At 41.5% G+C, this 19,871-nt stretch overlaps 1 protein-coding gene across 1 annotated transcript in view; it reads left to right on the forward strand.

The window, feature by feature from the left end:
* The window catches only part of KIF20B (kinesin family member 20B), a 434,415-nt gene that overhangs the window by 43,828 nt on the left and 370,716 nt on the right, over positions 1 to 19,871 (forward strand). Inside the window, exons 4-6 of the mRNA XM_069239865.1 lie at positions 1,944 to 2,063; positions 15,303 to 15,441; positions 18,526 to 18,710. Of these exons, the coding sequence (XP_069095966.1) occupies positions 1,944 to 2,063; positions 15,303 to 15,441; positions 18,526 to 18,710 (444 nt within the window). The remainder of the gene's footprint in view (positions 1 to 1,943; positions 2,064 to 15,302; positions 15,442 to 18,525; positions 18,711 to 19,871) is intronic.

The following is a 19,871-nucleotide window of genomic DNA, read 5'->3' on the forward strand; positions in this document are numbered from 1 at the left end:
TAATCAGGCCTGATGTCTGGTTCAGTATTGTACCCAAAAATTGACAGTATTCTGAAGCTGTGTGTGGTGAGGTGTTGGAAAGACAGAGTGTAGAATGTTAGGAAAAAGATGTGCAGGAGAAGATCAATTACTAATCTCTTATGTTAAACTATTTAAGGGTGTAACAAATGCTACAATTTCAAGATGGGTGAAATCGGTTATGAAAGAAGCAGGTGTAATTTTATCTAAATTTACAGCTCATTAGACCAGAGGAGCCATGGCAAGTAAAGTATTTGTCGGGGACCTTTAGACTTGTTGAAAGTGGCAGATTAGTCTAATGCCGATACTTATCAAAAGTTTAATTTCAATGCTGTAGAACATGCTTTAAGTTGTGCCTTGAAAAGCTTCGAACATGCTTAATGATGTCTTCCTGTCTTGACATTAAATTGTGATTCTTCAAAGTACTAACTCAGTAAAGAATTGAGATTTTATTGAAGACACGGATGCTGGCTTTATCCTACCCACCCTTCCCGTATGCGAGGGAGTTTCTGGTGGGTTGGGAATTAGATAGGCAAGAAGGTTTTGAAATATTTAACAAAATAGAGGAAATCAATTGTTTAGCTATAACTTGGTGGATAAGGCTGAAAAGACATGAATACAGGTTTCTCCCTGATTTAATTATTTTTGCAAATACCTAGGATGGAGATCAGATATGAGGTGGAACAGTAAAGAATAACAAGGTTTATCAGAAAGGTTCAAACAAAAGAGGAAGGAGATGGAGGACAAGCAGCATTTATGGGAGTGAAAGTTCTAGTTCCTTTGTTATGTGTCAAATTTCTATGTTGGAAGCTTTTAAAGATGCTGCTAAGAATGAGTGAGTAAAAGATTATGCATAATGCTAGCCTCCGGTCTTGATATAAAATTGGCCTGGTGCATAGTTGTCGTGATGCCACCGATGGTCTAAGAATGAAGAGTCAACGCTCTTTTTGCCTGCCCAGGAGATTAAAGTTAGTGCTGCCTTAATAATAGAAAAATACCAGACAGGTTACAAAATGCTGGAGTTGACTTCTTCACACACTCAGGGGCTAGAAACTACAAGGTCATTCAATAGCAAACAGTTGAGTGTCAGAATGGACCAGAGTTGTGGCCATTTACCTTACAGACTTAATCTTGGTTCTAAATTTAATAGGGATATGCCTTTTCAAGTGATTCTGAAAAAAGAAAAACATGACACTACAAAGGATCTGAAGGAATCTTGGCAAAAAAGGGTGCAGACAGAGCTACCCTCCTTGTCTTTAATAAAATCTCAATTTAGTTGACCTTTTATGGTGAGTGCCAGTCAACAGTTGCTGTCCACCATATGTCTGTGGATGGTGTCAGGAGTTTGTTGGAAGGTATAAGCAGAGTGTTGAATGAAACTCTTAGTTCCTGACTGCTTTGAGTCTGTTTCTGATAATTTGCTAGGCTTCACTGTATTCACTAGTTTGAAACATTTGATGACTGATCTAGTTGTTGTTGGGGAAATTCCCTCATGGTTTAACACACTTTTGCAAACATTTTCAAAAAACCTTAGGTGGCATTGTGTTAATGACCCTTCATGTAACTCTTCTGCATTTGATATAATTGGTTGCAAATTCTTGGATAAATGCATTGTGACGCTATGACACTGATTGCTGAGTTCAGGAGAAGACAAATGTCACTGACTCGAAGAATCACTTTTTGGTTGCAAATTAAGTTCTATGCTCTTGGCTATCCTTTTGCTATTCCTTTTGAGAGCTGAGCTGAATATCCAGTGATTGAACTGAGTTGTTGAATGCAAGAGTATTAGGTGGCCAATTGGGTGGCGGAATAAAGATTCCTCTTTAGAAACCAAGAGCTGCAATGCAGAATGTTGGGCATCCAGTCATTTAATTGAAAGTACATGTACCACATCCAGTTACATTTATTTTGCCTACTTCTTCCAGGATTGTGTGCAGATTGAAGACTCCACCAGTGTTCTGCTAAAAGCACCAAGTAACTCATTGGCAATCCGACTGAGCGACAAGGGTTATACGCAAATGATTCAAAAGTTCACGTTTTCCCATGTAAGTAAAATCACTGCACTTTATTCAGAGCTTCTGCCTGCTGTAACCTGTACCAACTGCATGAAACCAATTATATTTATTTCCTTTGTGTCCGAAAAATGTCATACTTCTGATTTGTTCCCAAATAATAAACTTAATGACTATAGTATATTCTGAATTTTAAATTGCACATCGTAATAGACTTTGTGTGACAGGCTTAATGACTGTTCCTCAACTCATTCCATACATTAAGTTTTTAGCTCCTACATTGTTTAAATCTTTGGAAGGAAGCAGTTCTTGTTAAAAATGTTTGAATACTTCCTCACCTTTTGAATCTGCCAGGCACCAGACTGGATCTAGAAAGAACTCTTTTAGTAGCTCCTGCATACTGGCATGTGGCACCATTGGTCTCCACCAATGCTCCAGCCTGTTCCTGACATGACCCATGGCTGTGTATACATGCCACCCTTGCAAGCTTGATGCAGTCTCTCCCCCCCCCCCCCCCCCCACACACACACACACCCTTTCAACATTACTTAGAGTAGAGCACCTATCAATTTCAGTCCTTTACAAATAATTCCAAATTTAGGATGGCAGTATTTTGTGGCACTGTTTGTGGAATTCAGCCACCAAAAACTACAGAGTTTGAACTGTCTCCTGCGTAGATGCAGTCCACTGAATTTTCAAATGACATAAGCTTTCTTGAAAATGCTTCTAGTGATTGGATCTTGGGTAAAAACGTTTCGGAGTGATTGGAAAAACAGTCTGGCAGTTGCTTATTCCTGTCCCAACAGTCTATTTGGTAATGTTGGAAGTTCAGGTGCTATTACAGAGGCTTTGCCTTCCACTAATGTCTTCTTTCATAAGTCATACAAAAACCCATCTAGAATAATTTTGGGCTTTAGAATCGGAGGGTCTGTGAAAGAAAGGAAGCAGCAGCAATCTTATACCTCCTCCTTGTCTGTAAGTCCCACAAAACTGCTTTCATTTGAACTTTTTTAATGTGAGACCAGTGAGAGGGATCAGAATCAGCATTTTGTCTCACTTGCATTCGATCACCTCAGACCAGAGGATTCTTAAAATTTTTGAAGTTGGTTATTTTGTACCTTTACTGGATGTTGCTGCTTGTGTATCTTAAGTTTTTGCACCGATTTCTAAAGATCATGCTCAAATCCTCTCCAGGAAAGTGTTGATTTTACTTGCCTGAAGACATCTAAGGTGCATCTAGTTATTGCCCGCGATGTAATGGGATCGCAGATGTTGCTTCTGTTACTTCAGTTTCTAAGATGTGTGATGCTTGCAACTGATTCTGGGCCTCATAATCTTGAAATCCTTACTCTAAAAAGAGAAGTTCAAAATCATGACAATTGTGCGGGTTCTGTAGCCCCGGGATCCCAGTGATTGAACGGTGCTTTTTGTACCTGGCCCTTTTTGCAGGGTCATACCCAATCTTTTTACCTTCCTCCTCCTGTTTTTCAGTCCCTGCTTTTGTTGGTTTGAGGACGCGGGGCACTTTACCACTGCTGATCAGTGCTATAGGGCAGGTGCGTTCTCCTTTAAACTTGATATGATTGGCTTACACTTGTTTGGCACATTTAATTTACTTACAAGTCCCTTATACATTGTATCCCCTATACCCTGGGCCTGTAAATTAAATGCTACTAGTGTGCCTGCAGCGCAGCTTGCACCACCCACAGAAGTAGCCTCTCAAACATGTCCCAGGCCTGCCACTGCAGGGCCTGCGTGCACAGTCTACTGCCACACTGAGTTAGCATTTCAATTTACTTGCCAAGCCTGAAACTCCCCTTGTGCTACATATATGTCATCCTTAAGGTAGGTCCTAGGTAGCCCTATGGGCAGGGTGCTGTGTAGGTGAAAGGTAGGACATGTGCCTTCATTGTGTGGCATGTCCTGGTAGTGACAAACAGCTTATTTGGTTTCTCACTGCTGTCAGGCCTACTCCTTTCATAGGCTAACTTAGGGAATTTGCTTAAAGATACTAAAGTGGTAATGTCTGATCTGTGAGGAGTAGCATGGGCATGTTTGGTATATTTGCAATAGTGATAAATCCTGCTTATTGGTGTAGGTGGATATTTCAATACTGTGGTAGAAATGGCACTTTTAGACAGGGACCATTTTACTGCGCTTATGATTCTTGTGCTTTGCAGCTTGAATTCATGTCTAGGGTGTGCATACTTTCCAGATTCTCAACACAGGAATGGCTGGGTGTGACGAGAGGCATCTGCATGCGACTAGGCTACCTGGGCTGGGAGAGAGGGAGGTGATGAACACTTACATTTGTATAGACGGTGTCCTACCCTCACACAATGGGCTCATTTACCTCTACTGATGTCTGAAGCCTGGGATGGGATTGAAAGGAGGTGTTGTGCACTTAAATGGTTCTTTCGAAGTTTCCCCCTAGACCAAAGACATTTTGAGTATAAGTACACTGGCTGTGACCCCATGATTTTATACACTGCATGGATTTGTAACCAGGCGCTGCAGGCTCTACATGCTGCTCATTGCCAGAGACTATTGTGCTGCCAGGAAGGACCACCATTTGGACTACTTGCTTGTTGTGCTGGCCTGTTGGGCTGAGGGAAGGAGTGCCTCTCCACAATAAATCTTATGTGCTGGCTGGCTGACTGCCCACCTGCTCTGTCCACTCCCAGTTGTTCTCCAGGGGCTAGTTGACGGCTTCTCCCCCACCTCTGTTTGCTTTGGGGAGCCTAGGGACCTGAAGGGCCACATCTCTACAGTTTGCATCTGCTTTAGAACATGGCCCTCTATTCAGAGCATGGAGAGCGATTCATATTTCCCCTTCGTGGCACCCAGCGTTTTGCCCAGGAGGAGGTTGTGTAGGCTGAACTGGTCCTCTACGCTGCATTGACTGTGGAGCACTCTTGAAGGACATTAAGGGGAGCGGTGTCCTTTTTATCTCCTTAAGCGCCCGGTGAGTGCATTATGCTTCGCTACTAGTAATATCCCCTTGCAACGGACAAAGCCTAAGGTTGAGGTGCTGATCAGGGGCACCCTCACTCTGTCTGGTAAATCCAACGGCTGTCACAAGGGCAGAGACCCCACCTTGGGAACCTCCCTCAGAATGGCCCCTTGAGGCCGAAGGCTGCAGCGGTTTCCTAGTGGCTATCGTGAGGCGCGTTGTCTCTGGAGGAATTCCCTTTAGTCCCCCTTAGGAAGCCACTAATAACCGGAGGATAAGCTGGCAGTGAGGAGTCCACTCAGGACCCATGTCCGGGTCAAGAGCTACCGTGGGGTGCCCTTGCCGAGACTGTCCGCACAGTATTAAAGGCAGCTGCACTGCAGGCTCACGGCCAGCTGCAGTCAGTTACTCTGTGCTGATTCTGTCTTTCCTTATCGTGATCAATGTAGTGGTGTGCAGGTGATCCTGTAACTTAAGTTTGGGAGCAACATTACTGTACAGGATGTAATAGGAACACAGGTGCTTCTGTACCCACTGTTTTCAGGCATTTAGCACGATCTAGTATGGTTTATGTACTAGGGTGGTACTTTATGGTGACCTTTGATTCGTGTGTTTGCTTGTTCTAACCAAGCTGTGGCATTTCGTGCCCTGATGGTCTAATGTATGTTGAGTCACACTGTCTGGATAACAAATGCTATTTCAGGGGCTACATTATATGCATAGTATAGCAGTTGCTCCTTTATCGCACGCATTGTGATATGTTTTGACAATTGCCTAGTTGACAAAGTAATCACTGATTGATTGTTTTGGTCTGTGGTTTTATGTATAATGTATTTTATAGTTTTATATTACATTGTGTGGAGTGTCTGTTGTGGTGTATTTATTGTGTCACCGGTAGGTGTGTGTGTTGTGCAAACGCTTTACACATTGCCTCTGGGATAAGCATGACTCCTGTGGCCAAGTTACCCAGAGCTAAGCAGGGATTATCTTGGGTGTATAGTGGCCTTACCCTGCCTAGAGTGATGGGTTCTGCCTGGCTTAGGTGCATACAGAGCCAACCAGGAACTCTATTTCTAACAGTGCCCCTGGATCCATAGGGCACGAACAATCACATGCTGCTCCTGTGGTCTTACTAAAATTATCTGCATGTTCAACTTTCAGTTCCCTGTCCTACTGTTTGGCTTTTAATTGCCCCTTAGGTCTTTTTAGAGGTCATGTTCATAGTTAAGGCCCGTCTTAGCAGATCATGGTTATGTGGGTTTTTGTAGCTTGAGTAGCCTATGAAGGCGAGCCCGTGTAAGTGGACTCTGACCCCATGGAGAGCGCAACGTTGTTACTATGCAAGTTGGTGGTTCTCTGATTCCAGATGCTACTTGTAACCTGCCCAGAGGCTACATTTCAGCAGGGCCATCCTGGAAACAATCACTCTCAAAACCTTTTGTCCCTGCAGCAAGTCCAGGAAGTTTAGGCTCTGATCGATCCTCCTGTTTTAGATGCTCCAGCTTTGTCAGGTTATAGGCTGTTCGGCCTGTTAAACTGCTGCATCCTGTTGGTGCCCTACACTTGGTGTTACATAAGGTAACGTTGGTGTAACCTGTGCCTGCAATGTGATGTCTTTCAGACAAGATCTGCATCGCTTTTTTTTGTTTAATGTTTCGTTTTTGCAGCTTAATTATAGCACGAACCAGACCCAAAGGTATTGCGCTTTACATGAGCACCAGTTACATTACATAAGGACGCATTCATTTTTTTTGTTTTAGGCATGTGGAGATTAAGTGATTTGCCTGGATTCACAAGATGTTGAGCCAGCGCTGAGACTCAAAGTTAGTTCTCTAGTTCTAAAGTCTGCACCTGTGGCTGTTCCACCACATCTCTCAGGGAACATCTTGGGACTTGCACTGGTGGCTGTTGTAAGCTGCTCTGCTTTCCACCTCCAGAAGCCACAGTGGTGACACCATGTTGTCCGTTGGCTTGGAAAGGCGTCTGGAGAAAGTAGAGACCTGGACCCTTTTTCCCCATTGGAGCATCATCCCTACATAAGATTGCAGGACCTGTGTGCTGTTTTGCTCATCCTTAAGGCATTTCATCTATTAATTTGAGGGAGGTCAATTGAGGTTCTAGGGGACCACCTCAACCTCCATGTGGTACTGCGGCATGAAAGTCCTACATAGTCATGTGCTTATTTTCTGTGCATTTGGTGAAGCTTGGGCATAGTCTCGAGCTCAACAGGATTTTCCCTTATCGGGGGTCATCTCGTGATGTTTCAATGTCAAGGCAGACTAATTAGGCTGTTTTGTTGGTTTAACCTCTATGCTACCATCTTTCCTGACAAATTGGTACTTAAGACACATGCATCGTTTTCTTTTAGTTTTTTTACCAGAAGTAGTCTCACCTTTCATTGTAGAGCAGTCCTTTACACTTCTCTTACTCTTCTCACCAGCACACCCATCTAAAGGGGGAAATATATTACACTGTTTAAACTCATAGCGTGCCCTTATTTTCTTTACTGATTGAACTAAGGAGTGCCACATTGATGATAAACTGTTCGTCGATTTCGCTGAGTGAAGAAGGGTTAAGAGATCCAAAAGCGAACCGTAGCCCATTGGACTGTCCTCTGCATCAAACTGTTAAGCCATATTCGTTTTGGTGTTTACTTTTATTATAATTTTACTGGCACTTGATTGCGTGAGTCTGTTTAATCTTATGCAGTATCCGCTAAGTGAATCAGGGGTGTGGAATTGTATGTTATTTTATAAAAACATATTTGTGTTAGAGATAGGACGCTTCAGAAGTCTTCCTGTGCAGTATTAATATACTTTTGTCCCATTTGATGGCTTGCTCTGAGGCGGGAAATTCTGGCAGTATTTTCATTCAGCATTCTCATTATATCCAATCTTTGATAATACCCTCTCTGATCCTGCCGGAGCTCATATTGTTTGAAGTTCGGACACCAAAAAGGCTGTGATTACACTCATTTCTTAATATCTTCGTCTGTGAACGTATCCTGTTTTATTTATGTCACATCGTTGAATATTTACTGACTGGTAGTTTAGGATAACGTAGTTTATTAAAGGAGAGTTGTGAACATGCCTGCACTTTGTTATTCTAGAGTTCTGATTATAGTACGTGTTACTGGTGTAATTGTACCACTTTTTTCTCACTTTAATTTTTAACGAGGTGTTCTAGAATTTCCCTGACAAATTTACTTTTCATCATTTGTTCGATGTCATGATGTTTGTAGTCCAGTGCCTGGGTTGCCAACTGGGGCTCTAAGACACTGTTGCAGTGTGACCTTCTCTTGTGTAAATCACTTCATCTCACAGTGCCTCATTTAACTTATTTGTGAAAATTGTGAGTACATAACAAGGAATAGTCAATGATTGATTTACTTCCCTCCTCTGCATTAACTTCGCAAAATGTTGTCCGGGTAAAAATGTTATGGGTCCAACTCTCAACAGTATTTGTGTGCAAATTTAGTTACTATGGGCTAAAGTTGGATTTCCAGTCATCAAAGAGGTTACTTGCATGATGTTTTTTTTTGTTTGAGCATCTCTACTTGCAGAGGCTTGGAGAGGTAGTCTGAGGACTGGAATTCTCAGGTTTGTGCACAACTGTTTATGGGTATTTACTAACACTTCTTCAACCCCTTCACACCATAAAATTGTTTGGAAATCTTTGGTAAAACATTTTAATAAGAGAAATTTCACTGCATTTGCTCCTGTGAAAATGAAAGTCACAACGGTGGCTAGTAGTTTGGTGTCCATTCTTATTTCTATAAACTCTTTGAATTATGTTTTTGCATGTTGTCTTTAATGGTCTTCAAAGTTAATTTTCATTTATTGTTTTAAATACGGATATAGATCAAACATGTTTTGTTAAATGTTGTCCTTAGTGAAATGGTATTGAAAGTTTCTCCTTGCATATTAAATGGTAGTTTAGCTAAATGTATTGTACGCTGTCTTTTTTAAAAATATTAAGATATTATTTTAGTTCATTTTATTTTGAAAATATTCACAATTTTTGCTTCCATTCTTCAACACATTTTCATATAACCAATAAACATTTTGAGAACGTTGTAAATTGTTAAACTTTGAAAATGTGTACACATTTTTATTTTGCAACCATTGTTTACAAACTGACCTTACCCACACTTTATCTTCGTAGAGAGCTCACCCTGTAAAACAAGCTTTGCAGTAAGGAATCGCATGTATATTTTCATATAGATTTGCCTTGGCATCAGACAGTTCTCTTACCTATAAATCTACAGTGGTGCTGGAAACTTGCAGTAGGAGGTTAATAAGGTACCAAGTCAAGTGGGCATTTCAAAACATGTTGCCCTTGACCACAAACAGTATGTATATTCTGCACAGTTTGGCTTCCAGCTTAGCTGTTACTAAATTAATTTGGTTCCTACTACTCCTCACAATTGCCAATCTGTGATCATTTCACAGTCCTGGTAAATAAACATTCCAGCAAACATTCAAGTGCAGTTTTGTCCAGTCATGATTGACCTATCAAACCCATACATAGATTGGGCCTACATCTCGTCATGGAAGGTTGCTTTCATTGTTCCTATGAAAATATTAAAGCATGAGATTAAAATATTGTGTTCATGAGCTGTACATAGTATTCCACTACAGTGCTTCTTCTGAGAATGCATCCAGTTTAAGAGAGACCCATTTATAATAGTTTAACCTCTTTGTTGCCAAGCCTTTTCCCCTTCAGGTGCCAGGACTTTTTTTGGCTATTTGGGGCGGTCGCACTAAAACCCTCATAACATTTTGTCCACATAAGCTACCTAGGCCAAATTTGCATCCCCTTTTCCCAACATCCTAGGGATTCTAGAGGTGCCCAGAGTTTGTGGGATCCTCTGTAGAGGAAGAAATATACAGCAACTTTTTTTTTTAAATGGGGAAAAATGGGCTGCAGAAGAAGGCTTCTGTTTTTTTCCCTGAAAACGTCATCAACAAAGGGTTTGCTGTCCTAAAATCACCATCTTCCCAGCTTTCAGGAACAGGCAGCCATGAATCGGAAAACCACATTGTTCAACACGATTTTGGCATTTTACTGGGACTTACCCCATTTTTACTATTTTTTTGCTTTTAGCCTCATTCCAGTCAGTGACGGAAATGAGTGTGAAATCATTGCTGGATCCTGCACAGCTAAACATTTCTAAAACGTAGACACAATTCCGAATTCAGCAAGGGGTATTTGTGTAGATCCTAAAAGGTTTTCCGGCAGAAAATAGCAGCTGAAATAAAAATATTGAATTGAGGTACAAAACAGTCATTTTCTCCACGTTTTACGCTGTAACTTTTTCCTGCAATGTCAGATTTTCAAAAGCAATATACAGTTACGTCTGCTGGACACTTTTGGTTGTGGGGATATGTAGGATTTGTAGGTTCATCAAGTCCCCTAGGGCCCCAGAGCCAATAAAGGAGCTGCACCTTGCAATGGGTTTTAATTGTATACTGGGTATACAGCAATTCATTTGTGAAATATAAAAAGTGAAAAATAGGTATAATGGAAATCTTTGTATTTCCAAAATGGACACAAGATAAGGTGTTGAGACGCAGTGGTTATTTGCACATCTCTGAATTACGGGGCCCCCATACTAGCATGTGAATTACAAGGCATTTCTCAAACAAATGTCTTTTTTTTTACACACAGTCTTATATTTGGAAGGAAAAAATGTAGTGAAAGACAAGGGGAAACAACACTTGTTCTGCTATTCTGTGTTCCCCCAAGTCCCCCGATAAAAATGGTCCCTCACTTGCGTGGGTAGGCCTAATGCCCGCGACAGGAAACGCAACATTGACACATCACATTTTTACATTGAAATCTGACTTGTTTTTTGCAAACTGCCTAGCTGTGGATTTTGGCCTCTAGCTCAGCCGGCACCTAGGGAAACCTATCAAACCTGTGCATTTCGGAAAAGTAGACACCTAGGGGAATCCAAGATGGGGTGACTTGTGGGGCTCTCACCAGGTTCTGTTACCCAGAATCCTTCGCAAACATCAAAATTTGGCAAAAAAACACTTTCCTCACGTTTAGGTGAAAAAGTTCTGGAATTTGAGAGGAGCCACAAACTTCCTTCCAACCAGCATTCCCCCAAGTCTCCCAATAAAAAAAATGGTATCTCGCTTGTGTGGGTAGGCCTAGTGCCTGTGACAGGAAATGCCTCAAAACACAACGTGGACACATCACATTTTCACAAAGAAAACAGACCTGTTTTTTTTGCAAAGTGCCTTGCTGTGGATTTTGGTCTCTAGCTCAGCCGGCACCTAGGGAAACCTAGATAGCCTGGACATTTCTGAAAACTAGACATCTAGGGTAACCCAAGATGGGGTAACTTGTGGTGCTCTCCCCAGGTTCTGTTTCCCAGAATCCTTAGCAAACCTCAAAATTTGGCAAAAACACTTTCCTCACATTTCAGTGCTGCAAAGTTAGGGAACCTGAGGGGAGCCACAAACCTCCAACTACCTAGTGTTCTTCCAGGTCTCCCAATAGAAATGGTACCTCACTTGTTTGGGTATGCCTTGTGCACGCAACAGGAAATACCCCAAAACACTATGTGGAGACATCAAAATTATCAAATTCAAAACTACCTCTTTTTGCTGGGGGGCACCTGCGTTTTTGGTCTTGCGATCAGCAGCCATCTAGGCAAACCTACCAAACCCAAACATTTCTGAAAATTAAACACCCGAGGAAGTCCAGGGAGGTGTGATTTGCGTGGATCCCCCAGTGTTCTCTTACTCGGAATCCTCAGCAAACCTCAGATGTAGCTAAAAACAAATCACATTTTTCCCTAATTTCTGTGTGGCATCACTGCACCGAGACAAATGTCCTACCACCCAACGTTCCCCCCAGTCTCCCGGTAAAAATGATACCTCACATGTGTAGGTAGGCCAAGTGCTTGTGACAGGGAAGAGGCAAAAACATGTTGAAAATGAGGGGGTACCAAAGCGGGTCCAAAAGGGCAGTTTGGAAAAGAAAAAGTTTTTTAGGTTGACAGGCGGGGCTGCATTTTTATCGGTATAGATGCGACAATGCTGGGCAGTAGAAATTTTGTGGATTACTACGGATTCCGGAAGGTTCCATCACAAAAATGTTGAAAAATGTGTGATTTCAAGCAAAGTTGGTGGTTTGCATGGCATTGTGGGTAAGAAAATGGTGCGGGGTGCATGTGAAGCACACCCAGATGTTTCATTTCCAGATGTGTCTAGGTCTCGTAGATTTTTCTACACAGCAGCGTCTCAAAGTCCAAAAAATGCTGCTTTCATGGTCCAATGTAAAACCAAAACCCAAAATAATCAAATATCATTTTGCTTGAATTGGGATAAGATGGTTTAATGTGCGGGGGAGAGCTGATAGACTGTTACCCCCTCCAGTTGGGGTGGGGGCATAACTATGCCCATACTAGTTGGTGCCAATACTAGTTGGTACCCACCACCCCATTTGTTTGGGGTGGGGGTACGGGCGTACCCCACCCTCTTTTTTTTGGGGAAAAAAAATCTTCCCTGGTCTCTGGTGGGTTCTCTGCCCCCCCCCCCCCCTTGAGGGCAGATTGGCCTTACAAAAATAGGCCGATCTTCCCCCAAGGGGGGCAGAAATGGGTAACAGTAACGTGCCCCCATGGGGAGTGACCCTTGCCCAAGAGTCTCCCCCCCCCCCCCCCCCCCAAACAAAACACCCATCCCCTCAAAATCCCTGGTGCCTAAGTGGTTTTTTGCTGGCCCTGAGGACCGATTGCCCTTATTAAAATAGGCCGATCTGCCCCCAGGGGAGTGACCCTTACCTGGGGGGAGGTGGTGGGTGGGTGGGGGGGGTATCAGATCGGTCTAATTACAGTAGGCTGCTCTGCCCCTGGTGGGCACAAAAAGCCTAATTAAAAATTGCCCCCCCCATTGGGAGCGGCCACTCCCCTTATGTCAATAACAAAACAAACAAAAAAACATCCCTGGTGTCTAGTGGGCATTATTGCTGCCCGATCAATTGACGATCGGGCAGGAGAAATGCTCAGGCATCAAAGGAAAGGAAAGGCCTTTCATTTCCTTTGATGCCTCTCCCGCCCCTGCCCGTGGTCGGAAGGGAAAAGCTTTTGCATTTCTCTTCCCATCTGTGCTGGAAGCTGAGCTTCGCACGCTGTCGTCATCAGACACCACTTGGGGGCGGTCAGGGGCGCTGGGCGGGGGTAGACGGGGGAAACGATTTCCAGGGGAGCGGAGTGCCAGGCCCCTTGGGAGAACAGAGCGCTAGCACTTCCCCCGAGGGCCCATTACTGGACGAGGTGGTTATTTCCCTATCCCCTGAGCGCCACTGCTGCGGACGTAACCACCTCGTCCATGGCATCCGAGGGGTTAAACAATGCGAGAATCATGTCAAAGTAAGAACGCTAGAAGTGAGGAATAGGCTCTTATTGCACCTGTTCTCTTAAGTATTGCTAATTCACTTGGTCAAACAGACTATCGGACCAACGCAACCAACCTTGTCCAAAGGGCCAAAAAGAGAACAAGCATTTGGACTGCAATAGTCTTGTGTTTGCTCGAGTTACAGCTCATAGCGTTGTAAATTACTGACTGGACTTTTATTTCCACGCAGACTGAAAACAAAACAAACATTTGAACTGCAATAACTCTCGTGTTCGCTCGAGTTTCAGCTATTAGCGTTTTCTTGCCACAAACTGAAAATAAAAAGTAAAACAGTTGACATAAGCAGCCGGTTCAAAGCGCTGCTGAGAGCTCGCAGAGACAGACAAAAAAGACAAGCATTTGTAATGCAAGAACAGAAAATGTGCGAGGGAGAGTAATGAATGGAATAAACAAAGTCACACATCACTGCAGATGAAAAGTAAGTAATAGACTAGAGCCCTGTTAACAGAAACAGACTGGGGCCACTGAAGCATCCAGCGCTCTGGTCAAATGCTATTAGCCTTTGAACAAAGTAATCCCTAAACACATGCTTCATAGGCACAAGTGGAAGGGTACAAGTGCTAGGGCCATGCTCCAGGGGAGTGTACAACTGTGGAAAAGGATTGACCACTAGCAAGCAAGGATTTTTTAAGGACACTGAAACAAACCAGTGAAAAAGCAGAGAACCCACAAAGAAGTATAGAAGTATATACTAAAGTATATACAAGAGGCCTCGAATGCTCGACCTAAAAATGCGTCAAATACTTTCTAAGAGCAAGAACAGTGGGGAAAAAAACAAAGTTGGATGAGGAAAGAGGTGGGAAAGCAACAGATGAAAGGAGTGGATGGATGAGAAATATCTTAAAGTAACCTCAACCACAATTTGTAAGAATGGTTATAAATATATGTAAACCACTTGTTTCCATACTTGGGGAAACTTGATAATAGAAACTGACTTTTTTTCTAAACATATAGATGAATCTGAGGTTTAAATATTTTTCAGCAAAAGAAAGACTGCTAATAAAACAGGACCCAGAATATTATGTTGTTAGACAGAGGTAGACCTATGAATAACTAGTAAGTCAAAGTAATAGACGTGGTCGAAACTAAAACGTCAACCGACTTTAGAAGGAAAAAAAAAAGGAAGCTTTGGGACAACGAAAAAAAAACATAACTTTGGTAACAAGAAAAAGATGACACTGAAATTGTAGAGAGGTTGTCCTAGTTGTAATGGATCCCGAATATTATGAAACATGTTAGAGTATATACCTTTTTGAATATATAAAAATATATTGGAACATGCTAGAGAAAACAAATAAACATCTGAAAAGCTTAAGGTCTTGACAAAGGAATATCACAGGATCATTTTGCTATATAGCGTGAGACAAACGGTTTAAACCTGGCCTGTAGGCAGACCATGTAGAGCATAGTCTACAGATAACAAACCACTGGAGAAAATGCTGCCCTGAAATGGTATAGGATAGTTAAGGCATCAGCAAGACTACTGGAGGAAAATGGCAAACCTTAATCCTATTTCACTTCCTACTTATGTAGAATTTATGAGCAGACCATACAGAGAATGAAGCGTGATCATATACTTTATGAAGAAGGGAAATGTTGGATAAACATCCAGAATTGTTATAGCCACATATATTGAACAACGGAGCTGACTGGAAATGCTTCATCTAAACGCAGCTATGGATATTGTAGTTATACATGTGCTTTTATCCAGGGTGGCCTATTTATGCAAATTTGACTGCTTTTTAATTAGCGGAGTTGCACTGTTATTCATTGAAGTACTTATTTGATTAAAAAGAGAGTGCAATAAATACAATTATGTAACCCAAAAACCTGATTGTTGTGGTGGAAAGTCTTTGAAAGTTTGAAATTTTAATGTTTTCATTTTAGATATTTGGTCCTGAAACATCGCAGAAAGAATTTTTTGAAGGAACTGTGAAAGAGTTAGTGAATGACTTTTTGGATGGCAGGAATCGACTAATTTTCACTTACGGTGTTTCAAACTCTGGAAAGACTTACACGTTTCAAGGTATTTTAGTATATGGGAAAACCGTTCCTTTGACATGCGTTTGTCATGATCTTCTTCTTGTGTCCTCTCCACGGTCTTTCAGGCAAGGGCCTTTTCAGTTTCCATGTCTAAGTGACCACCTAATGTATATTGTTTTGTGACTTTGCCAACCCCACACCGTTCCGGGTTCTAATGTGTCTTCTCTGCCTTGTGCACTTGTGATAGCCCAGATTCTCGGACAGGTAGCAGCTAGTTATGAATTTTCCGACTTTCTAAAACCATATACTGTTATCTTTACAGTGAGCAAGCAGGATTCCAGATATGTTCAGAAGCGGATATTTTGATACTGTATGGGAAAGAGGAGGGTAGTTGGGTAAGCAACCTGTTTAGACTGCACAACAGCTTATGAATAAGTAGATAAGGCCATCCCTTGGAAAATAAATTATCATATTTCCTACTTTGGAGTTCTGGAGGGTCACTTGTTGCTATTGATAGCCACACATTCAAACCTTGGCTTGAATGCGTATTTGATACTTACTCTGAACTAAATATGAAATGATTGTGAGAATAAAGCCCCGTTTTGGTTTCTGGAAGTTATAATATTGAGGATCTTAAGCTAGATATTGAGGTTCCTTTGCTAGATATTAGAGTTTCTGTCCACATTTAATGTGCCCAGTGACTGATTCAACTGATCAATGCAATTGTACTAAGGGAGTCCCAGGTGAATCACTTTTATGTCTTAATAGTAGTTAAAGCTGATGGAAGCAGATCAAACCCTATCCCAGGTGCTAAATTGAGACAATAAACTGCAACAAGGCTGCGCTCTGGATGTCTTAATTTTCTCATATTATATGTAATATGAGAAAATGAAGACATCCAGAGTAATAACAAAAGTAAGGTAGTGAGATCCGGATGTCTGACTCACTTGCATGGAAATGAGTATACCGTATGTTAATTTAGAACGGCATGAATTAATTGAACATTTTAACTAAAACATTTTGAGAGTTAGAAATGACTCCCCCCCCCCCCCCCCCCCCCCCCCCCCCCCCACGAATTGTAGCTATATGGTTAGAATTTGGCCTACTCTGCTTATTATAAAAATAAGGCATTGGAACCCTACAAACAGTTGTAGTTCGTAATATTGTGGTTCTATAGATCTAATTTGAGGGACATATTGAAAACTAGATTATATGAACAGTTGAGGTTTCAGTTAAAAAAAGCAAATATGGACTTTACAAATTAAACATGGATCTCTTGTGGCTCAAGAATTATTTTGGCTTTTAAATTTACTTGTAAGGTTGCCTAGTTGAATAGTTTCTGTGAGACTTGGGCCGTTGTACTACAATTTGGAGACTCCAAGCCATTTAGAACATCCCAGCTCAAGCAAAAGTATCTTGGGTACTTTGTTGGATCTAGTATTTTATGGTCCTTGGAATACTATATGGGCTCCAAAATGTATTCATTATTTGTAACTGGTTTGCTATCCAGAATAAGATAGCATCTGCTCATTATGCAAAATATTGTGTGCAAGCTATTATTTTGTTTTTAATCCTTTCATTAAATCAGTATCTAAATTCATATAACTGAAGAGATGTTGAAGGCATTCCGGAGTCAAGGATTTTTTTTTTTTTTATTGGTCGATGATTGACCATACCAACAACACCACAGCAGCATCCCATGTCCGAGCACCCAAATAAAAAAGCATTCTTAACATATCTGACAGGAAATGCCACAACCTTGCCTTGTGGAAGAGCAGATGTTCCAGATCCTTATGGCATGGTCCTATGGTGGACTTAATTTGTACAGTTTTATTTATGCCTTCCTATCAAACTAATTTACTAACTAGGAAATGCGCACAGAGTGACTTAAAATCTGATTTAAATGTAGATGGTATAGCAAAGTAGAGTCAAAATTGAAAGAAATAAACTAACACATCTGAAAAGTGTTCTTACTTTCAGTGTAGGTATTAGGTCAAGACCTGGCTCTTCGACTGCTCCTCAGCACCCTCCCTCCCCCAGCCCCCCATCTCCCCAGTGCCTTGAGACCCTCATGGGTGAGTAGCCATGCTTTCTATATCCCTGATTGATTGATTGAGTGATTGTGTTGGTAGCTTATGTGAACTGTACGCCATCAGATCCATAACTGACTTTGAAAGACAGATCACAGTACCCTATATCCCATCCTACAATTTCATTAGAAGTTTAATAGACCTATTCAGGTTAGTGAGATGGAGGGTGGTGAAAAGATTTCAGTAGAAAAATGGAAAGTTATCTGGCGGGGGAGATGCTGTTGCTGTGCCCTTTAGCACCAGAAGGTAGCATTTAAATGTATGGCCAAGTGCTACCCATCGTTTTTTATATGTCTGGGCAAATCTGAAAAGTGTTGTAAGGAATGTGATGGTAAAACGCCACTAAAGTTATGAAGGGACTGCTGTTGGAGCTTTTCCATCAATAAGTTTGGTACCTTACCAGTGAAGATGATCACTATTTATTTTCTGAGGAATACTGAACTACTGATGATTTGAAACCACTAAAGGTGGCATACACCTCTTCTGACCACCTCAAACTTAATTCTGTAAGGGCAAATTGGAGCAAATAAGATGCTTGCATCAGCTCCTGGACAAGTGGCTTATGGAATACCGTAGCATAATACATCTATACATAATATGAAGAGGTCCACTGACCTAAGTACCCACAGATATCCTATTTCTCAGTACAAGTTAGAGAGCTACTGTGCTGCAACCATCGAAGGGTGCTTGTTTCTTATTTTAATGTTATCTGTAATTGCAAGGATGCTTTATGAACTTGTCCGACCAAAAATGTTTATTTTTTTATTTTCTAATGTACATGTTGGTGAGGTTTTTGTTTATAATGTAGAAGAGTAAGGTAAGGTGGATGGAATTTGCTGGTGTTTATTGCCATTCAAGTTTTAAACCCCCACTTTGTACCCTCAAATGCTTTCTACATCTGTATTCCCATTTATTCTTTTTAGAGATAGCTGAAAATTATGTAACCTGGCATGGAAACATTCCTCAATACATTAAAGATGATCAGATAAAATATTTAAGAACAAATGTTTTATTTGACATTTTTTTTTTCTTCACAGGTACACCAGATCACCATGGTATTTTACCACGGTCAATGAATATGTTGTTCAGTAGTATTCAAAATAAGCACTATACGAAGATGGACCTAAAACCACATAGATGCAGAGATTATGTGAGACTCACCAAAGATCAAGTAAAAAAGGAAATTACCATTAAAAATGCTGTGCTCCGTCTTACCAAAGAGGTAGAGTTAATGTTTCCTTTGACTTACACACATTGTAACTTTTTTTTTGGGCAGAAAACACATTCTCATATGCAGTCACATCTGACATAGCTACAGGTAGTTATACCCATAATTTAAACGTCTCAAAGAAACATCGCAAGTTTTTTATTTTATCCAGTATAAAAGCGTACATAAATCTATGAAAACTGAAATAAAAGGTTAATTGACTTGCAAAGCGCTTATAGGGAGGTAGAAAGATAGCAAAGACTCAGTAGTTGAAAAGTGTCAAACACTGAAATTGGGTTTGCCCCTATATTCACTGAATTTCCTTGGCCAGAGGCGATCTGGTCCTAATCCCTTGGGCCCAGGGTAAGAACGCAATCCTCCCCCAATCCTCTAAAGGCCCCCCCCCCCCCCAAACCCTCCCCACCAGGTTACAACCCAGAGAACACGTCATGCAAATAACCAATAATTTCACTACAAACAAAGTTTGCCCTTGCCACTGGCAGCCGTGCAGTTACATCGGATTAGGAAAGTGCCCAGTTCCTTGACCCCTGGCTGTTGTTTGACCATCAACACCCCTTTTCCTTGTTAGACTATCTGGGTGCAGAACTGGAAAAGGAAGGAGGCAAGTCACTAAATATTATTGTTTAATGATTACCCCTTGAAACACCTTAACAGCATTCAGTAAACATAGTCATCAATATTAAAAGGCAAACACTGACAGTAAACACTAGCAGTCCATTTACTGTGCGTTTACAATGCGTGAGTCACCGGTTAGGAGGCTCACCCACAGTTAAAGGTCAAAAATAATCAAACGGCCTGGAGTCTTCCTTTTGTCACCTGATGTAATCCTGTAAGCTTTGCTCACAAACTGTTGTTCCAGACTTTCCCGAGGGCCTCAAAACTTACTGTGCAGCAACCAGTACTTGCAATTGAGCACTCCTCAAGTTGTCCAGTAATTCAGATTTCAAATCCAGCTGTAGGTTTTCAACATCACAATTACAGCAGGCCAGGGTTCCATATATTTCATGACTTTGACTCTCCAAACCTGTATCGTCACATCTGAGGCAGACCGCTTATGGGTCATCCTGGATTGTCATAGTCCTCTGGCTCAGCTCGGGATCAGAGCCCAAGCCTTTTGTTAGTCTGCTATGCCAAGTTAATTACATTTCTCTTCAG

The sequence above is a fragment of the Pleurodeles waltl genome, chromosome 6 (genome assembly GCF_031143425.1).
Source record: "Pleurodeles waltl isolate 20211129_DDA chromosome 6, aPleWal1.hap1.20221129, whole genome shotgun sequence".
In the NCBI taxonomy this organism is placed as follows: Eukaryota; Metazoa; Chordata; class Amphibia; order Caudata; family Salamandridae; genus Pleurodeles; species Pleurodeles waltl.